Consider the following 20,212-nt stretch of genomic DNA (forward strand, 5'->3'; position numbering starts at 1 on the left):
GCACTCATCCCAGCTAAATAAAACTTTGGAGCCACAGGTAACTTAGAAAAATTTACATATTTATGGAAAGTGTCAAAAGCAAGAGTTTGTTCTTTATAATTTTTGAGCCAAAGGTATTAATAACCATAATGCAGGGTCCAAAGAGCCACTTGCAGAACCCTTGGACTTGGTGGTAGGAGTACAGTGTCCAGCATTGGGAGCAGACAGAGCTATATTTACACAAAACACAGCAGCACATCATTCAGGCTTAAAATGTGACCCATCATCACATTTTCTAATGTTTCCATAAGAAATTGCATCCTTTCATCATCATTAGCCAGACTAGATGCATTCATTTTTCAGTTCTCTAGATGCAGGTACCAGCAAGAACCACGCAGATATAAAAACATTTGATGAATGGACTCAGAGAGGTCTATGCATATTTTTTTATTTTCCACTTTTCAGAGTATATCCTTTTCAGAGTATATCCTTTTGGATATTCCATAAACCGAGCACAGACAGTCAATTCATCAAGTTTGCATAAATAGACATGATACATTAATCACATTTAACCAGTATAAATACAAGCATAGTCAGTTTGCAAAGGCACTTTTTGACAATAAATATACACTGAAACCCTGACAACTTTCACTCTGCAAATTATGAAGACAGTGACTTGTAGTAATCACAGGAATAAAAGTATATGTAAAAAGAGTTACTGGGGGTGTTTGATTTTTTTCTTTTTTTTCAGAAGAGGACTACTTAAAAGAAAATTACTGTATTAAATTAAATAAAGACAGACAACTCACACATAATTAGCAAAAGAGAAACATAAAAAAAATGACACTTTTTTTTGCAAGTGATCAACTCAGCTATAAACTGTATTTTGAGCAGGATGCATCTGCACCACGTTTTAACAAAAAGGAAAACAAAACACCACAGTCCCCTTTCAGATGATAAAATACTTTTACTTTAACACCCCTGCTCCTGAAATTTTTTTTAATGTTACTTTTTTTTTTTTTTTACAGCTTTATGAATTCATTTAGTTTCAATGTACAGTGGTCAGTTGCAGATAAATGGAGATGGTCCAGAAGAACTAGCATCGGAGCAGTCATGGTGGTTCAGCGACACGTACACCTGGTAGCAATCATGTCCTTAAACTCTTTGTAGGCATAGGAGCCATCTTCTTCAAAGATCATGACGCTCAGGGGGCTGTAGTTGGACGGAACGCACGATGGTCTGGGGACAGAGGAGTCTAGCTTCTCGTAGATAATGTTTTGCACCATGGTGTGGACGGGGGAACCGTAGATGAAGCCCATGGCTCTTGGGCAGATGCCTCTGCAGTACCTGGGGTTGTACTTTGGTGGGAAAACAATCCAGTGATCCAGCTTGAGCTGACTGAATCGCACCCTGAAGTCATACAAGGCACAGTCTGTGGTTGGGAATTCAGAGCTGGATTTAAGCTCGGGCAGCTGCATGTCTAGGCCTTTATCTCCACGCTTGCTCTTCAGAGATGCCCTCCTCCACCTCCTCTTTTCTCCGTGCCTTTGTGCCGATTCGAAAACTTGCTTCTGAAACGTGTCCAACGCAGTGGATGACCATAGATCTGCACTGGAACTCACCAGCGACCTCTGGTGGGCGATTTTGCTTGTGTCATTGAGATATAGAATCAGAGGAGGAGACCTCAGGGTGAATCCAAAAGGAGATCTGAAACCATTGCTCCCAGCTCTTTGCTCCTCAGGACAGGAGATGTTAACAAGAAGGTGGACATTCCTCTTTTGCACTGGTTGAAGAAACAAGGTAACATCCACTTCCACCCAGTTCCTGCGCCGCCTCTTGTGCGCGTTGTCTGTGAGGTTCAGGGTATGGGAGATCCCAGCACACAGCTGGCACTGGTTGGACTGCTCACGCTCCTTTATGCTCAGGTAACACACAGAGCTGACAGCTGCCGGGTTGTTAAGGTTGAAACTGTACAGCAGGGACGACTTCAGGAGCTGCTCTTTCCTTCTTACTTGATCAAGGCTGTAGGACAAATCCTGTGTAAAAGTTTCTGAAAGAGAAGACAAGATCCAGGTACTGCACCAGACTAGATTCACCAACACCACCTTGAAAAAGTATTCATCACATTACAGCCAGAAACTGATGTATTTGATCAAAAATAGTAGTGCATCTGAGAGCACTGCATCTTTTTTTATATATATTTTCTACAAACAAATAGTACATTTTTGTTTGGAATTTCAGAGACATGTCAGTAGTTCATAGAATAATAGAACAATGTTCATTTTACTCAAACATTTACCTATAAAAAGTAAAATCAGATCATTTCAAGTTGTCCCTTAATTTTTCCACAGCTGTAAATTTCAAAGTGGAACTGGTATTTGCATGGAACCCCTGCAATGATGACTCTAAAAACAGCCACATGGGACCAGTATCTGACATTTTAGATGCTTTCCTCAGTTCAAGAAACTTGAATAAGTCATTACCGGGCCTCCGTAGATATTGACATGGTTCCTCCAGATTGTTTTCATCTGATCATTTCATACTTTTTAAGATTAATTTTCCATAGTTTTCAGCCACTCGCATTTAATTTTGGGAGGGAAGGAAGGAAAGACACACAGAGAGAAATGAACATGAAGGACCAAACAATGAAGGACACAAAGGAAAAAGAAAGAAAGGACAATGAAAGAAAGCAGTAAGAACACAAGGAGGGAAAGAAGAAGGAAAGAGAAAACAGAAAGCATGGAGAGGAAGACAAAATATGAAAATCTTTTAATACTATAGTATTAATTATAAAAAAATGTTAGAGAACCCTTGATCCATATAAAGGTTCTCAAATATTTCAGACCATTTTATTTAAGCAATTGTCCTAATGAGTTTTCACTTTAGGTCTTCAGGCCCAAACCATCACTGTAAAAATCTTATGCCCCAACCTGAAACCTAGAATCATTACATCGCTGCTCACCGTTGTTGCTTTGTGCAGGACATTCATCTTGGGGCTTGATCAGCCTGATGGTGTTGTAAACTTCATCTCCATCAACGCTCCTCTGCATCCTGGTTGACTTCTTGTAAACCTCCGTCAGATATTTCACGTATCTGTGCTCGGGTTTCACCTTTTTCCTCGCGTCCAAGCTCCACCTGGTCCCTCCGTGCTCCGAGAGGGCTTTGAGCAGCGGGGAGAGGATGCTGCTGTACGGGTAGGTCAGGGCGCTCAGGTTGTGCAGAGCATCGGAGGGGCTAACCAGCGGGGGGCTGCACGACGCCAGAATCAGGAGTAACCAACCAACAACCGCTAACATCAGCATTTGTTTTCCCATCATAAACAAGAAAACCGGTCAGACGAAAGCAACAGAGACTCTCTGCGGGGAGAGAGCTCGAGGGAAGCGGAGCAGGTGTCGCCGCAGATCAGCGCGCGCAGGTGTTGCCAATCATCACCTGCGTCAATCAGAAACTTTTCCTTTTTCAAGGAAAAGAAGAAGAGAGCCCGCGGGATTTGAGATATGCATGTACACACAAATTAATAATAACTTTAGCTTAAAAAGACGCCCTTTCTCTGGAATATCAAACTCCTCCTTCCACTGCGTCATGTTGATCTGTTTATTCTAGCACGAATTATTATTACAGAAATTAATTAAATTTTCACTGTTACTAGAAAAAGGGAAATTATGGGCTTTATTTCCAGCAATGCTGGATGAAAAATATTTCCAGTAAAGCTTTACGTCCACTTTATTGGACTGATGAACAATCGCAATTACATAAAATTAATACGTCACCGTTTTTTTGTTTTTATTATTATTATTATTATTATTATTATTATTATTATTTTACCTGGCCAATGGGGTTGAATTCTTTCTTTGGTGCATTTACACAAGCTTCCCAGCAGGTGGCAGTGCATTGAGTGTAACATCAAAGTTCATTGAAGTGCCTTTTTATACAGTTTGGATAGCACACTTTATTTTGAAGGGGAAAAAAAACATAAATAGAATCAGCTTTTAGGATAGTTTCCATATTTTCCTGTAACCAGAAGGGCTTCAGCAAAGTTTCAGCATTTTTATCTGTAAAATAAGTTTAGAGCCATAATCACAAATATACATTGTTTTAATGTATCACATTAAACCCAAACAGAAAGTTTATCACTGTAATAAAATATGGAAAAGTTTAAAGGGTATGAATACCTTTTCTAATTTGTTGCAGTTTCCTTGTGCAGCAGGGAATGCAAGTCAAAACTGAACAAAATTGAATTGTATTTTCCACAAATGCATTAAAAATAAATAAATAATTTAAGAACCTTATAATCTCCTAAACTTTGGTTGCCTAAAACATGTTGCTGAGACCAAAGGTTGTGCCACTGTCAGTCAAGATAAACTGTGAATTATTTGCTGTTGTCTCTGGACTCAGAGGATCTCCTGATAGAGACTTTGTTGTCAGCTATTCTGTTTAGTCAGCTGGAGCTTTTCTCCTGATGTATATGCTAAAGCATTCCTTACGTTGGGAAATATGAAGAATTTGCAGCTGTGTTGTCTCCACTGATTAGCATTACACCAGATAAGTACATATTTGGTTCGTCATCAAGGCTGTGTGACATAGTCAGAAACACCATCATTTTAAAGTTTTACTTTAGTCACAGAGTCTTGTAACACATTTGTAAAATAGTGCATCTCAGAAAAGATACAACTAAACTTAGTATTGTTCTTTTGTTGCCATCAGTTTTATCTTTTAGTTTTGTTAAATAATTGTCCAGTTGGCTTTGGACAAGTTTTTATCTCACCCCTCATAGCTGTGACAAGCTGCAGAGAGTATTAACCCTGTTCTACAAATCTGTCAAAGTGCATTGAGTTTTGTCTTGCTTTCGAGCTTTGATCTATGACTGAATGATCATCTTTTCTAACCATTGAATCCTTTGACAATGTCAAAGAAAACTTTAAGCTAATCACTTGGTTCAGTATAATATTTATATGAGTGCAAACATCTTTTGTCCAAGCAGAAAAGGCTTTGTTTCCTACTAACTACAAAGAGGACATTGTTCTGCTGCTGTTTTGATAGTGACGACATCATCCGTGTCTCTTTTCATGTCTTCAGAGACTCGTTTTCTGGGCCAGCAAAAGAGAAAAAAAATCATACTTTTTCCGTGCACAAAACATAACACGTACCCTCTCAAACAAGAAGCAGAAAATCCCTGCTGTAATGGATGTTTGGTCTGAGAATAGAGGAAGGCTCGGTCATTAGAAGAGGGCTAATTGCATTTATTCAAATAAACTGTAAAAATCTAATAATGTTACACTTTAGACAAATTCTTAACTAGAAAATATGAAGAACTACTTTTTAAAGTGCATCACACTTAACTAAAAAAAAAATCAACAGTTATAAAATACATACAGAATGCATCTATACAAATTTTTAGTTTGCTAAGAAACATGAGAATTTCTATTTCACATTTAAAATGAGTTACTCTGTGGTTTAGACTAATACTATTATCTATATTATATTAGTATAAAATTTAAAGCTACTAGCTAGACATTTCTGTAAAATCAACCCATATTATGTTAGATATTGTTTGCCACCGATACAGCAGTCAGTATCTATTAGTTTTGCTATTATATCTAAATTGTTATTTAATAATGACAATTCTATGCTCCCAAAAGCAAGCTTGATCACACATGCCACTGGTGACATCACACAAGGCATAAGCTTAGGAATTAAAGGCTTAGGTAAAATCTCTCCATAACATCACGTAGTCTGGTCGCTGCTTTGCATTAGAATGATTTTCAAGTCCAAGTGACGATTTCTGCAGAAAAGCCGTATCACCACCAACTTGAGCCAGTTGACTTACTCACATAGAGCTCGGCCCCTGTTACCTCCTCCTGGCCTACACCTGCAGCACAGTCCATTACCGCGCTACTAAAGTCAACGCTCCAGGGAAGAAGTTAGATAAATATTATCTCTCCAGTGTGAGAAAGAGAGAGGTCGCCGAGTCAAACTCAAACATGTGAGGTCGAACCCCTCGCCATCTCAGATGCCTCAGAAGATAAGACAGAGAAGAATCAGCAGGTTTTTAATCCAATGTGCTTTCTACAAATTTTGTATTTTGGAAGTCCGTGTTTCATTAGCCTGCTGTGTTTTTATGGTCAGTGTTCATTAGTCAATAAATACAACAACAAAAAAACAACAGTGCTACAAAATCAAAAGTTACATCTACAGGTATTTTACACATTAGGTTAAAAAAAACGTAAACATTACAATTTGTTGAAAATTAGTGATTCGTCGTTAATACTAATAAACAAAAATTATATACTATGCATAAATAGTAAGCTTATCAAACCAGTGATACACTGTGCAAAGCTGTACAAGACAGTACACTAGCTGTGGATTGGCTGCGTCAAGGTACACAAAGGTTTTAAATCCACCAAAATGTTTCCACCGTGCCTCTTGAAGGGTTTAAAGTCCTTTAAATTATATACCAGACATATATCAGGAGTAAATACAGTTTTGCAGTATAAATCAAAGAGTAATCCAGCCCTTCGCCCCTGCACTTTTTCACCAACGTGAAAGCTGCATGTGCCATGTCTGTCCAGCTCACTGAAGACCAGCTGCAGAAGTGGACAGCCAGACAAATTAGGTTGCATTAATCTATATAGGACATAAGGATAAATAACTTAACTTGAAAAAAATGTTGATTTCAAAACCACAACTAAATCAAGACGGAGACTATTTGACATATTTGGTGAAATCTAAATCAAAAATAACAATGATGATTCTGGTACAGGTACATCTTGTTGGTTAAAATAAAATCGAATCATGTTTTTGTTTGACCAGCTGTCCATATCTTATAGTTGTGACATCCCTAGATTCACTTGTGGGCCCCTCTTACCACTCATGAGCAAACCTGCAAGTCTTATGTTTCTTTCCTAAGTGAGGGTGGAACAGTTTGCTGATAGTGTTGAAGCCTCTTGTGTGCTCCTGGTACTCCTCGCCCTCCATCTTCTCTCCGCTCTGCTGAGGTCCTCCCAGTAGGGCCCTGACCTCAGCCGACGCACCTTTCCCCAGGTAGTGAAGCGCCTTCTTGCCGTCATTGTCCCTTTCGCTCACGCTGGCTCCGTAACGCTGCACGAGAGCAACCATGACCTCAGAGTGACCATGCATGGCTGCAATGTGCAAAGGCGTGTACCCTCCGTGTGCTTTGCTGTTGACATTCACGCAGGTGCCTCTTTTGCTGGAAACATCAATGAGTTTGTGTATGATCTCACAGCTGCCGTCCTTTGCAGCCCAGTGCAAGGCTGTGAAACCTGACATAAAATCCTTCTTCTGTGCTAAGCGTGTGTCCTGCAGCAGCAAAGCATATATTTGTCCCCACAACCCAGCAGCACACTTAACAAGCCACTCATGGGCTATTGGCTCCAAAGGCACAGACTCATCATCAGCCTGTCTGAGGGTCTTGTTTTGGGGCCTCACCAGGGGAGAACCTGGTGCCTGCTTGGCTTCTGTCTGCTTGGATTTCCAACACTGAGGCTCTTTTATTAACTCCCTCTGATGAGATGAGGAGTTGGAAGTTGGAGCTGGGAGTGATGGAACTCGGATGACTGCTTTGTCAGGGTTTCCATGCTGCTGATGCACCTGGGAGCGTAATCCGTCTCTTGCTCCCGCTGCGGAGTCTCTCTCTGGGGATCTGACTGCTATGACAGCGAACACAGCCCCGGATTTACTCGCTCTGCACGGCTGATCTCGGGAGATATTCAGGACTTTAACCGTGGCCGAATCCGCCGTGGATACAGCAGGCCCGCTTTCCTGCAAACTCTCCACGCAGCTTTTATCATCACTGTAGTAGTTGCTTACACTTGACGAGCGCCGCGCGTTGCTGTTCGCGGTTTGACCGAAAAGGCTCTGATCCATCTCCTCTTTCACAAAGTCCTGGTACCTCTTCCTCACCACCACGAACTTCACCTCGTCGATCTGTCTGACCACCGCGACGCTGTTCACCAGCTTCTTGAACAGCTCTCTATTGTGCTGCTTTTCCGCGGGATCGCCGCTGTTGATGAGGCTCTTGAAATGGTTCACCAGCTCGGAATTTTTCACTTTGCCTCCGCGCTCCAGCAGAAAACACAACACGGCTTCCTGGGTCAGAGCCATGGCTCCGCTTTTCCTACGTAAAATACGACAGCTACAGGTGAGAGATGAGGAGGATAACTGCGCTGCGCGTCCCGCTCCGTCCTCTCTGTTGTCCTCCACCACAACCTGCCGCTTCCGGCGCCTCGCCAAATCTGTCCAGCCCGTTTAATATGCAGACACTCCCCGACCAAAGGCTGTCCAGGGGCTCCTGCAGGGGATCAGCGTCACTATTAAAGAAAAAGAAAAGAAAAGAAAAGAAAAACTACATTGGAGTTCAAACTGTCTAGTAGAGTATAACAAGTTTTCCCTAATTATTACATTATTTTGTTGACTTTGTATATCATCTGTTTGTGTTTTAAAATACCCGAGTAACACACTGCCCCATCCCCCTTTTTTACATTCTTTTGGACTAGTATTTTGCATTAAATAATTTAAACATGCAAAAATGACTGAATAGATACCGTCTTAGTTTGAATAAAGCAGCAATAATGGCACAGTGTAACGCTTTTTTGCATCCTTTTTGACTTTTGATAAAGACTGACATTAAGAGTCTAGATTAAAACCACGATGTCTTCATGTTCGAAAGGGAACTAATATCCGTATTTTAGCAGCATTATTAACTGTGACCTGTAGAGTTAAGATGAAACAACAACAACAAACATCAACAACAACAAAAACACACAAACACAAGCTATTTGGTCCTACTGCTTTTGTTACATGCCAAACCTAAAATATTACAGAGCAAACAATTCAACATACTAACAAACTAACAAACTTACGGTAGTTACAAAAGCGGAAAATAATAATAAAAAAAAGCAAAAATAATAATGGAAAGATAATAATAAAAAATAAATTTAAACTTAAGTGAAAATTTAAAAAACGAGTGATTCGTCAAATATACTTTGTTTCAGGACATTTCTGATTCACAATTAAAACAAGGTCTGAATAAACTTGAAACAAAGAAACTGCTGGAACCCTCTAAGGATGGGGTGCTAAAAATCAAGATGTTGGGAAGAATATTGAATGATGTTTCATTTTAATGGCCCACACAGAACCCCACGAAATCACGTTGTTTCGTGGCGATAAATTAGTCTTAGGCAAGTGAATAATATGTCATTCATTTATTTATATTGATGTTCATTTTTGTTCTTAACTTCCATTCTCGGTCCCATCAATCTTTATGAAAGAACAGCTTTACAAAACTCCTGAAATCCTCTCTACGTTTGGTATTGGTGTTGTGCCCTCACCCCAACCCCTCCGCCATCTGGTCACCCTTTCAAAACGCGAAGTGCCCCAAAAGAAAAATAATGACGTAATCATTTTTAGAAAGCCAAAAATAAAACAAAGACCCAATTCTATCACAAAGGATTAAACACATCTAAGTATTGCACATGGTGTGTGAGGAGGACTCTCGGAGAAGTGAAGCAGGCGGGCAGTGTGCTGTAATGCCGCCCTCCTGCACAGAGGGCGTGTTGCCTTGAATCAGCCCTGAGCGGACAGCGTGAGGGGAGCAGGTCTGGATGAAGGCTGATTATTATTCCTGGACTCAGACACTTGAGATGATGGCGGCCGATGAGGTAAGATGTTTTCTCTCTCTCTCTCTCTCTCTCTCTCTCTCTGTCTGTCTTTAAGTGCGATGTCTGCAGTGACTGCTGATTACAAATACCAAAAGGCTGCGCAGTGACGGAATGCTGCTGCCTGCATGATGCTGAGAAAGCTCTGTGGTTAATGAATCAGGATGAAGACGTCATTACACGGCTGGACATGCTTCTTTTTTGGAGCAGTCTCTCTCTCTTTCTCTCTAGAAAAAAAAAAAAAAAGCCTACCTAAGCACCAAAATGTGCTGCTTGCATTAAACCAGCTCCCAGGATGAGCATCTAATACTTCTGACAGGTGCTGAATGACCAGGGCAGAGGGTTAGTTTGAATGAAACAGGACAGTGGGCTGTAAGAGGCTGAGTTAAGAGGATAAAGACAAGCATAAGCCTCTTTGTGTAGTGATGTTAACTACCTCATTAGGACTTATGGCGTTGCTTAGCAAAAAAACAATTCTACAAGGCAACTTTGAGCACATGCTCGCAATGTTTAGGAATATAATATGCATATTGTTATCAAAACGTAATGTAATTCTGATTTGTTTTCTGTCAAAAAAAAAAAAAGTTGCATTGTGAATATTGCCAGTAGTTTTTGTTTTAATGTCATTTGGGGTTGTGGGTACCAGGGTAGCCATCAGCTTGGATGTCCTCTGTGGAATAACCTCCAGATAAAGAGCTCTTTGTCTCTCTATGAGAGAGGGAGGCTGAAAAGGAAGGCTGCTGTGTTTAACACATATTGCCCCTCATGTTGAGCCTTTTTGCAAGATGCCAAGATTCCTCCCCCACCCCCTGGGTGGATCCAGTGTTGAAGGAGAAACTTCTGAACATACCGACTGAATAAAAGGTTTTAAAAGCAGGGATTTCTCAAGTATTTCTTCACGCCGTTTCACAGTTTAAAGTCCGTTAACAGAGATACCAGGATAAGTGCTTGACTGTTTCTGGCTGTCAAGTAGCATAGTGCACCTCCCCACCTCCACTTGTTGCTGGTCATCTGGCTGAAAGATGGCCGCTCCATTCTCCTCTTACTAACAGAACATTCTACTTAAAGGGTTTTGGAAATAGTTGGCACAAACAGTACTAATATACTGACTTATTTTGTTTCTCCGCATACGGTTACTAAGAATGAAGAAATGCGAAGCCTGGAGCTCAGTGGTCAAGTGGGGTTCAACAGCCTTCCTCATCAAGTGGTCAGGAAGTTAGTTGCTCAGGGATTTTGTTTCAACATCCTCTGTGTAGGTAGGTCTCAGCACAGCACGAGTTCACTAACTATGACGTCGATCATTTGGATGAAGTCTTCATAGTTTGCTTTTTTGTGTCTAAGGGGAAACAGGAATAGGCAAATCAACCCTGATCAACACGCTTTTCAACACGACATTTGAAAACGAGGAAGCTGATCATTATGAGCAAGAAGTGAAGCTGCGTTCGCAGACGTACGAGCTGCAGGAGCACACTGTCAAACTGAAGCTGACCATTGTGCACACTGTAGGCTTTGGAGACCAAATCAACAAGGATGAAAGGTGAAGAACGGCAGTGCATGCTGTGGCTTTTATTTATTTATTTTTTCCAACCCTGCTGTTTAGATGATAAAATAGCAAACAAAGCATCTGACTTTGCACCAAATTTGGAACTTTTTCTTATCCAGATTTATTTTTGTTGACATGCACAATAACACAATAGATTCAATATTTGAATTGTTGACTTAGAAGAAGAATACCCCACTGCCCCCCACATCAGCGGTGACTCAGTAAAAAAGATCGTTTTTCTTCAACATGCATCACACAGGACCTCACATGGCTTGGAACAGATTACAGAAACACAATAGCAACTGTTTTATCTTTAAGTCATAAAAAGACTTAAAGGTCTTTACAAAGTAGCTATGAGCCTTGTTGAAAGTATTATCACCAACATTTATAAACCATTATTAGCTCCCTTTTTTTTGCGTCTTTGTCACACCGGCACATTTTTCTTATGGCCCATGAATTAAAGTGTCCCGCAACTGCATGTTATCATTTTTATTGCAGAAAAAGAAATAAGGACTTATTTGGTTTTCTCAAGTCCTTAAAAACCCCACACTTGGAGATTCAAAAACAATTTCCATCCAAATGCTGTCACTCTAAGAAACATTTGAATGTGCATTGTATTCTGTTTAAATTACTGACTACCACATATCTATGTTTTCCTACAAATATTTCAGTTTATTTAAGAGGTTTTCCTGATGTCTTCTGACCCCATATGTCATGTTTTTAATGCTTCTCAGACAGCATAGAAGTATATTGAATGATGACAGTAAAATAGTTTCTATAATATTGAAGTTTTGTGAAAGAAATTACTAGAAATGCCTCATTGTGAGATCAGTGTCCGCCACTAATTCCCCTCCCCCTTCATGCTGTCCAGTAGATCTTTAGATTAAGGAGATTGTGTTGGCATGTAAGCTGGGGAGAAAATATGGCACAGATTCAGTCCCTCTCTTGACAGATCAGACAGCAGGAAGTAGAAAAGTCTGACATTTTTGGCAGACAACAGAATCTTTACCCTGGAAACTAATAGATCAGTAAGAAAGCATAAGAAATCTGCTTAAAACGTACAAAAATATCTAGTTGATGTTTTTATATCTGGTTTCACAGCTGCAAACCCATTCTTGACTACATCGAAGCCCAGTTTGAGAAATATCTGGAAGAGGAGCTAAAAATAAAGCGTTCCCTCTCCAACTACGACGACACCAGAGTCCACATCTGCCTGTATTTCATCGCTCCCACAGGGCACACCCTGAAATCTCTTGATCTGGTTACGATGAAGAAGCTGGACAGCAAAGTGAGACGATGAAAGCCCATTCCAGAATGTTTCCTCGGCTCCTTTTTTTGAGGCTCATCTTGTCGTTTCTCTGTTCAGGTCAACATCATTCCCATTATTGCAAAGGCAGACATCATGTCAAAGACCGACCTGGGAAACTTAAAGAAGAAGATCATGAACGAGCTGCAGAGCTACGGTGTGCAGATATATCAGTTTCCGAATGAGGATGAGGAAGTTGGAGAGATAAACTCCTCCTTAAATGTGAGTCTTAGAAACAGTGACTCACATGGTACAGTACGTGTGACTTGTTTCATTTTAGGGAAATATTTGCACAATGAACAATATTTTTCACTTTTCAGTCTTATTTTGGATATTTAGTAAAATGACTGAACACATTTTTACTAAGAACTGATTAAACAGTAGCTTTAGTTAACCTAATAATCTATTATTTTGGGATGCTAAAAAAAAAGGTTGATTCCTAAGACTTGTCCTGATTTTTGTGGTGCTTAGAACCTTGTTAAACATTGGATATGATTTGGCTAAAATATGTTGCCTCTATGTTACGGTCCATATAAATTAAAGTGCCTGTCTTCAACATATGCTTCATTTCTGATGACATCATTTTTAAGCTTTTAACAGGCACAAATGAGACTATATAATTAAATGCACAAGTATCATGACGCTGCATTTTACTAAAACATTACAAACATTGGAAAAAACTAATTCTAAAGACAAGCTTACTCAGCAGTACAAAGGTTATGTTGCCTTGCAAAAGCACTCAACTTATTGAAGTTTAACCAAAAGGTAACAATGTAACAGTGGAAACAAAAAACGTTCATGCTTAAAAGCCTGTTGCCACTGCAAGAGCTACTCAAGTTCAGCTTTTTTCTTTTTCTTTAATTCAGTATACTCTGAAGGTATCATTTGCTACAAATATTCTATGAATTTATATTTTAAATATCTGTTGCTTATTTTTATATTTTTGTTGTCCACTCACTCCAGAGCAAATGTTTATGACCACCAACAGCAGCTTTACAATTTTGAGGAGCCCATCAAACAGACTATTAGGTGTTTTCCTAACACTGCCCTCGTGTGGGAGCAACAGTGAATGACGTACCTTTTCACAATGCACTGTTTGCCTTGAGAACATTTCTACGATTTATCTGGTCTGTAGCATAAATTCAGAGATTTGTTTCTCAATGTAGTCAATACAAATGGAACTGTGTTAACACTTAGCCGACTACATTAGCCTGTTTGTGCCTAGCGTATTTTTAGCATCACACCAACTCTACTGTGATAAATATTTACAGATTTTAAAGGTCTTCTCTTCCTCTCTCTGTGTTACAGGCTCGCCTTCCCTTTGCTGTCGTTGGAAGCACGGAGGATGTTAAAATAGGGAACAGAGTGGTGAAAGCGAGGTCGTACCCCTGGGGAGCTGTACAGGGTGATTCTGCTGTTATTATGCAACAAAATCTTGTCACAATCAGTGTACCAGATAGAGGGATGTTTGCAGCTTTTAAAAACTGAGCAGCCAGCACGGTTCTTTCTTGTTTGTCCAGTGGAAAACGAAGAGCACTGCGACTTTGTCCATCTGAGAGAGATGCTTCTGCGCGTTAACATGGATGATCTCCGGGAGCAAACGCACTCTCATCACTACGAACTCTATCGCCGCTGCAAGCTACAAGAGATGGGCTTCAAGGACACTGACCCTGACAGCCAGTCGTTCAGGTGAAATGAGGGAACTTCAGAGCATTTCACTGTGGGGATTGTGTTATAAAACAGCATCTGATTTATTCCACGTGATGGAGATCCGTCTGCATAATCTAACGAGAGCATCCCACTGATTTATCACTATCTCACAAACAAAATGTTAATGCCAGTTAGGCGTACATGTTTTAAAGTACGTTATTTAGATTTGTTGCCATGTTAGACAAAAAAAAAAAACGTTGTGCCTACACATCTTTGTTTTCATTCACAACTCGACGCCAGGCTGCATTAGTTGAAACCCCAGTAGATCCATGAAGGGGTTCCGTGAAAAAGTATTTTCCCTTCGTCAGATTTCTTTTGTTTTTGCTTTTTATTTGTGAAATTCAAATATTTAAGATCATCAAAGCAAACTTTTAATTTCAGACAAAGATAAGGCTTTTTACTAAAAGGCTGCGTAAACCAACATAGCAATTTCTGATGAAACAATTTGCTTCCTGAACCTGAACACTGTTTGGCACCCCTTAGTGACAAGAGCTGGCATTAAACTTTTGCTAAAGCTTTCAGTGAGACTTTTACAAGAATGCTGGATATTGTTTGACAAATCTTGACCCGTTCTTTGCAAAATTGTTTTATTTTATATGTAGGGAAGGCCTTCAAACATGGTCTGATTGAGGTCATTCTGTACGGCATCTCAATTGGATTTACTTTCAAAATTTGACAAGGTCAATCTAAAATTTTTAATTTTTATTGTTTTGTGTGATTCCAAAGTAGATTTACAAAGCTGTGCTTTGCATCATTTTTCTTCTGGATAACCTGAGTATGTTTGAATTTAAGGCCAAGAACTGATGGATGGACATTTTCTTTGCAGATCAGATTTTCTGCAAGTCGTACAGGTTCTTTAGGTTTCCATCCACTACCGCCAACATGTTTGAAAAGTATCATATTCATATCCTGAATTTCTGTGTTCGTTTCATTCAAGGCTTTAGAATATTTTCTCAAAAGCCTTGAAAATCATCAAGCAGTTTTTTTGTTATCACACGTCAGGCACTTGACTGAGACAATTGAGGTTCTTGTTGGACTCTTGGAGTAATTTTGGTTGGCAGGCCATTCATGTTTCTTGTTTTCTCAATGTTGGGAGATGATTCTTCTCACTGTGGGTCACTGGAGTCATAAAGTCTTGAAAATGACATTGTAATCTTTTGTTGAATGTCAATAAATTCTCTTCAGGTTCTTTAGATAATTTAGGTCATTGTTTTTAATACTTTAGCCTCCAAAAGCAGCAGAACGTGAAATCACTGTCACTAACTGCATTTTGTTTTTACTCAGGTATATTTGTGTGCTACTAAGATTAGTGTGATTACCTGAAAATTGCCAGCATGGGCATAAAAAAAAAAAAAAAAAGAATAAATTACTTTTGTTTTACATTACAGTAAATGACTTCTTTCATTACAATGAGCTAACTAAGCTGAGTATGAAATCAGAAACCGCTGCTACAGCTGGCTCACAGCGTCACATCTTGTTCATAGGCTGTGTTTGTGTTCTCCAGTCTGCAGGAGATGTACGAAGCCAAAAGAAGGGAGTTCCTCAAAGAGCTGCAGCACAGAGAGGAATCAATGAGACAGATGTTTGTTAACAAAGTGAAGGAAACGGAAGCCGAGCTGAAAGAAAAGGAAAAAGAGGTGAGGAGCGAACATGTAACGAGACACGACGCAAATAAATGAAGGAGCTGGGGTGTGTCTCATGTAGAGCTTTCTGCTTCTCTGTTCCTCAGCTTCACGAGAGATTCGAAGTGCTGAAGCGCATGCACCAGGAAGAAAAGAGGAATCTGGAGGAGAAAAGGCGAGAACTGGAAGAAGAGATGAATGCCTTCAACAGGAGGAAGGTAGCAGCTGAAACGCTGATGGGACAAGCGCTGCAGGGATGTTCACAGCAGCCGCTCAAGAAGGAAAAGGACAAAAAGAAGTGAGTCTGTTTTAATTTAGTACAAATTATAGCTGGAATATCTGTTAAAAGTCCTGAATCGTTACTCATCTTTATGATTTGCTTCCAATGAACCTTATACTTTGTTTGATCTTTAAAGATGATATTTTAGCTTAGTTCAGTTCAGTCACGATAGAAAAACAATACAAATTTTTGCACAGCGCTGTAGGGCTTTTTAGTGTGTCACTTGATTCTGTGACATTAATTCCTTAAACTGTTTGCTGAATTTCAAATATTTAAATTTTTTTCACAAGGCATACATACAATGCATACTGGCCAGGTTCGTCTATGCTGACCTAATTGGATGGGGGCGGGGGGAAATAAAGCTACCATGCTATCCTCCTGGAGGCCATTTTGACTCATAAAGTGATCCAGGGACATATTTAGACTGACACGGTATGCAGATACTGTAGGAAGGGTCACAGCTTGCATGACACAGCCTGATGCTTCTGTCTCCGCAGGCCGACCTGCCAGACTGTCTCTCAGGCAAGGGCACTTGTGTTTACATTTGACTTGTCTCAGCAGTGCTCACGCCATGTGCAGCACAGATGATACCCAGACATCCTACATGGAGCTGGCATCAGTTTTTTTCAGGTGGAAGCATTACATGCCAGGGTGAATTATTAATGCACAAACCGCAGATACTAGAGACTGGAATGAGCCAAACAACAACAACATCAATAACAACAGAAAAATATGTCAAAAAGGTTTGCAAACAGAAGCAGTGGGTGTACAATGAAATGAAAACAAAATGTCCAAGATTCAGATTTTTCAAAAGCCAGATTAATGTTTTTTTTTTTTATGAAAATGATTCATTACCTTCTTGAAATTGATACATTTACGTTTTCTAAGACTACTATGCCTTATTGCTCAACGATGGTGTTATGACTATAAGCTTTTTCAAGATGATAAACTTCAACAGCAAACTCTTAGACCAGAGAAAACACAGAAAACACAGAAAATCCAGAATACTTCAGTTTGATGTTACATGTCTACAATGACAGACAGCTGAGCTATTTTAAAGCTTTTCCCACATTTTTAGCTGAAACACGAATGATTATGGGAAACGTATATGGTAAGGATATCAATAATTCAGCAGAAAATCTGGAAACGTTTAAGCCTAAACATTGCTGCTCTTCATTTTGAGTAATGCTGTTATGGATTCTTATTTTTAATTAATGCTAAACTTAATATTTTTCTTTTGGGATTTTTTTCCTCTTTGTTCTTTTTTCCTTTTTAGTTGAAATAAAGGTGAGAACATCCAAGCAAAAATTCAGCTACCATCAGTGTAGGGAAAACAGGCTTTTTTCTATCAGCACTAATAATAATAATAATAATAATAATAATAATAATAATAATAATAATAATAATAATAATAATAATAATAATAATAATATAAAATGTGTGCTAGAAGCTGTAGAGTTCTTGTTTATCAAAATGTTGCTCAGTGTAACTGACTGGATCCTAATGTTAACTCTAATATAACATGTACGGATTATTTTTTTATAACATATAACTTTTTTGTATTCTTACTATGAGTGTGTTTTTTTTACCTCCAGCTCTGCTATTAATCTCTTGTTCTCAGTGAGAAAACTGGAGAACTTTGAAAGATGACTCTATTCCTGTTTCTGTCACATTTCTAATGTTGAGAGCAATTTTCTATTGTTAACATTTAGTTGTTTTTTTTTTTTTCATTTATTTTACTTGTTTGGATTATCATAAAGAGCAGAAAGCTATGTTTTGGAAACCAAGGCTCACAATCAAAATGAAACAGAAATAGAGGATTACAGATGGTCTTGAACTTCTATCTCATCATCATCTCATTGTCTTTCTAATGATTGAAACATTTAAAATCATCCGTTGTCTTCACTCATGATGCTCATGGAAAACAGCAGCCACTTTATGCTCCCTCTCTGACTCCTGTTTTCACTGAACATAATAACAAAGAGCTTTTTTTATCTGTTACTAAAAACTCAGAAAGAATGTTGTTTTCTAATTTAAAATAAATAATGTTGTTTTTGTCTTTCCGTTTGTAGCTTCTTTAGTCTCCCCTCTGCGTGCTCCTTAAGCTCAGGAAGGAACCTGAATTAGAAGACTTTCTACCGCATGAGAACGTCAGACTAACAATCAAGTGTTTTTATTTTTACAACGTTTAATGAAGATTTTATAGAACTAAAACAAGCTTCAAGGTGAGTCAACCTGATGTCTTCAACGTCATCTACAACTTTGTCTGCACACCTTTAAACAAAACAACGTGCTGTGGCATTGTCTCTGCATGGCTCCTGAACTTGATTCCTGCAAGTACTAAGACGTCTGCTTCGCCAAAATGTGTTTTTGTGCTACAGTGCCTTGCAAAAGTGTTCACACTTTTTGAATTTTTCCAAATATTGACTATGTTGCAACCACTAACTTCTGTATCTTTTATTATGTTATATAAAAGAGCAACGCAAAGTAGTACATGGTTGTGCAGTGGAACAGAAATTACGCATGGTTTTCAAATTTTATTTATTTATTTTTTTTTCACAAAGAAATATCTGAAAGGTGTGGTGTGCATCTGTATTTAGCTCTTTTAAGGTCAATCCATTCTGAAATAGCTTTGTGCCGCTATCACGGCCATGAGTTTTATGTGGTATGGCTTCTTTGCAGATCTAAAAATCAAAATTTTAAACCTGTTCAAACCCAATCAGAATGGATATAGAACATCCTGTATGCTGTGTTCCTTTGTCTGCAAAAGGATCTTTGATATTAACTAATGTTCTCTAAAAAAAATCAAGCACCGTAGTACCATATTCAGTGAGATGGTGTTAGACATGGGTCGGACTCTTTAGATAATCATGACTTCTGAAGGAATTGGTTGCAGTAAATTTTATTAAGAAATACTAGAGTAAAGAAACACATGCAGCACTTTATATTTTTTTTTAAATAAAACTCTGAAACCATGTATCATTTTCCTTAAACTTTAGAATCATGTGTTATTTTGTGTTGATCTATCACATAAAATCTAATTTAAGTTTGTGGTTCTAACATGACAATATAATGAAAACTGAATATTTTTGCAAGACACATTTAATGTGTAATCATCCTGTTCTTGCCTTGTATTGCTTGTAAATGGAATGTTAAAAAATTCACTGTGAAATATATAATACCCTCATGTGCTAATGCTGTCAAAGGACTTCTTATTAGTAGTCATGTTATGATTTAGAAGCACTTTAAATGAACTGTAGTTCAGAAACTATATTGATATATATTTAAAACAATGAATGGTGTCTTGCTACTCAGACATTTATATTCTTATATAATTTCCTAAAGATGTTTATGCAATATGAAACACTTTAAACTACAAAAGTTGAGTATGCTGTTATAACATAAAAAGACTGGATTTGAATAAATTCAGGAAATCTCCTAATGTCAACAAATCCTGATGCCAGATTTCTGTTGACTTGACCACTTCCAGATTAGAAGTGTGATATAATAAAGTTTTGTCTTTTGAAATGCATTCGCTTCTTCAAATAGTTGTGATTTTTGATTAAAAAGAGCAGTGAAAAGAACAAAATCTGGCTTCTCCTGGCTCCTTCCAGATTGTTCTGGAAACCGCAGTAGCCTATATTTCCGGGTAAATGGTGGTGGTGGTGGGGAGGGGGGGTCGTTCCTGTTGGCCAATATAAATGTTTTATTCAATATATTTTTAGGCGCTTCCAGAAGTAAATTCTCCTTAATTTGTAATTTTGAATACTTTTTAAACTTAAAAAAAAACAAAAACTGTTTACTCATGTGCAGGAACTTCAGAAACTTTGATAGTCTAAATTAATCAAAAATACAAAAAAGACCAATTCATACTATAAATGCTTTGTCGCTTCTTGTCATATATAATTGATAAAGTTCACATTAATATCGTAAATATTGGTCCGTATAGCCTAATAAGTACAAGATAGAGCTCGGTTCTTTCTGTCAGGCTTCATTCAACTGTCATTGGTATTGAAGTCAAAAAGGGGCGGGGCTTAGTTTAGAGTGATTGGTAACCTGTCCAATCAAAAAAATTGACGTTAGTAGCCAGCCAATGAA

The 20,212-nt window shown here is 38.6% G+C and overlaps 3 protein-coding genes across 4 annotated transcripts; 1 reads left to right on the plus strand and 2 right to left on the minus strand.

Annotated features, from left to right (window-relative positions):
- Positions 1-411: 411 nt before the first annotated feature.
- gdf9 (growth differentiation factor 9) lies at positions 412-3,430 on the minus strand. Its single transcript, XM_007548404.2, has 2 exons — positions 2,942-3,430; positions 412-2,029 (listed from the first exon to the last, which is right to left on the minus strand). Exons 1-2 carry the CDS (start codon positions 3,294-3,296, stop codon positions 1,101-1,103), a joined length of 1,284 nt encoding a protein of 427 aa, XP_007548466.1. The 5' UTR covers positions 3,297-3,430; the 3' UTR covers positions 412-1,100.
- Positions 3,431-6,002: 2,572 nt separating this feature from the next.
- On the minus strand, positions 6,003-9,076 carry sowahab (sosondowah ankyrin repeat domain family member Ab). The gene has a single exon (XM_007548405.2). The coding sequence runs from the start codon at positions 8,098-8,100 to the stop codon at positions 6,841-6,843; it is 1,260 nt and encodes a 419-aa protein (XP_007548467.1). The 5' UTR covers positions 8,101-9,076; the 3' UTR covers positions 6,003-6,840.
- A 308-nt stretch (positions 9,077-9,384) lies between these two features.
- septin8 (septin-8-A) lies at positions 9,385-19,067 on the plus strand. 2 transcript variants are annotated; one of them, XM_007548407.2, is made up of 11 exons: positions 9,385-9,656; positions 10,795-10,909; positions 10,995-11,190; positions 12,298-12,484; positions 12,563-12,724; positions 13,811-13,907; positions 14,023-14,191; positions 15,717-15,849; positions 15,942-16,132; positions 17,391-17,401; positions 18,187-19,067. In XM_007548407.2, the coding sequence occupies exons 1-10, from the start codon at positions 9,600-9,602 to the stop codon at positions 17,392-17,394; spliced, it is 1,311 nt and encodes a 436-aa protein (XP_007548469.1). In that variant the 5' UTR covers positions 9,385-9,599; the 3' UTR covers positions 17,395-17,401; positions 18,187-19,067. The 2 variants fall into 2 exon arrangements, with proteins under 2 accessions (XP_007548469.1, XP_007548468.1); XM_007548406.2 differs by lacking the exon at positions 17,391-17,401.
- Positions 19,068-20,212: the final 1,145 nt, after the last annotated feature.

Source organism: Poecilia formosa, unplaced genomic scaffold (assembly GCF_000485575.1).
Source record: "Poecilia formosa unplaced genomic scaffold, Poecilia_formosa-5.1.2 Scaffold26, whole genome shotgun sequence".
NCBI lineage: Eukaryota > Metazoa > Chordata > Actinopteri > Cyprinodontiformes > Poeciliidae > Poecilia > Poecilia formosa.

What these genes read in the sequence shown, in the direction of transcription:
- septin8 (XM_007548406.2), top strand. Translation starts at nt 9,600, where the DNA reads ATGAAGGCTGATTATTATTCCTGGACTCAGACACTTGAGATGATGGCG. An exon ending in AGATGATGGCGGCCGATGAG is followed by an intron (nt 9,657 to 10,794) that starts GTAAGATGTTTT and finishes ACGGTTACTAAG; the next exon opens with AATGAAGAAATGCGAAGCCT. An exon ending in AGATAAACTCCTCCTTAAAT is followed by an intron (nt 12,725 to 13,810) that starts GTGAGTCTTAGA and finishes TCTGTGTTACAG; the next exon opens with GCTCGCCTTCCCTTTGCTGT.
- sowahab (XM_007548405.2), bottom strand. Translation starts at nt 8,100, where the DNA reads ATGGCTCTGACCCAGGAAGCCGTGTTGTGTTTTCTGCTGGAGCGCGGA.
- gdf9 (XM_007548404.2), bottom strand. Translation starts at nt 3,296, where the DNA reads ATGATGGGAAAACAAATGCTGATGTTAGCGGTTGTTGGTTGGTTACTC. An exon ending in TCCTGCACAAAGCAACAACG is followed by an intron (nt 2,030 to 2,941) that starts GTGAGCAGCGAT and finishes CTTCTCTTTCAG; the next exon opens with AAACTTTTACACAGGATTTG.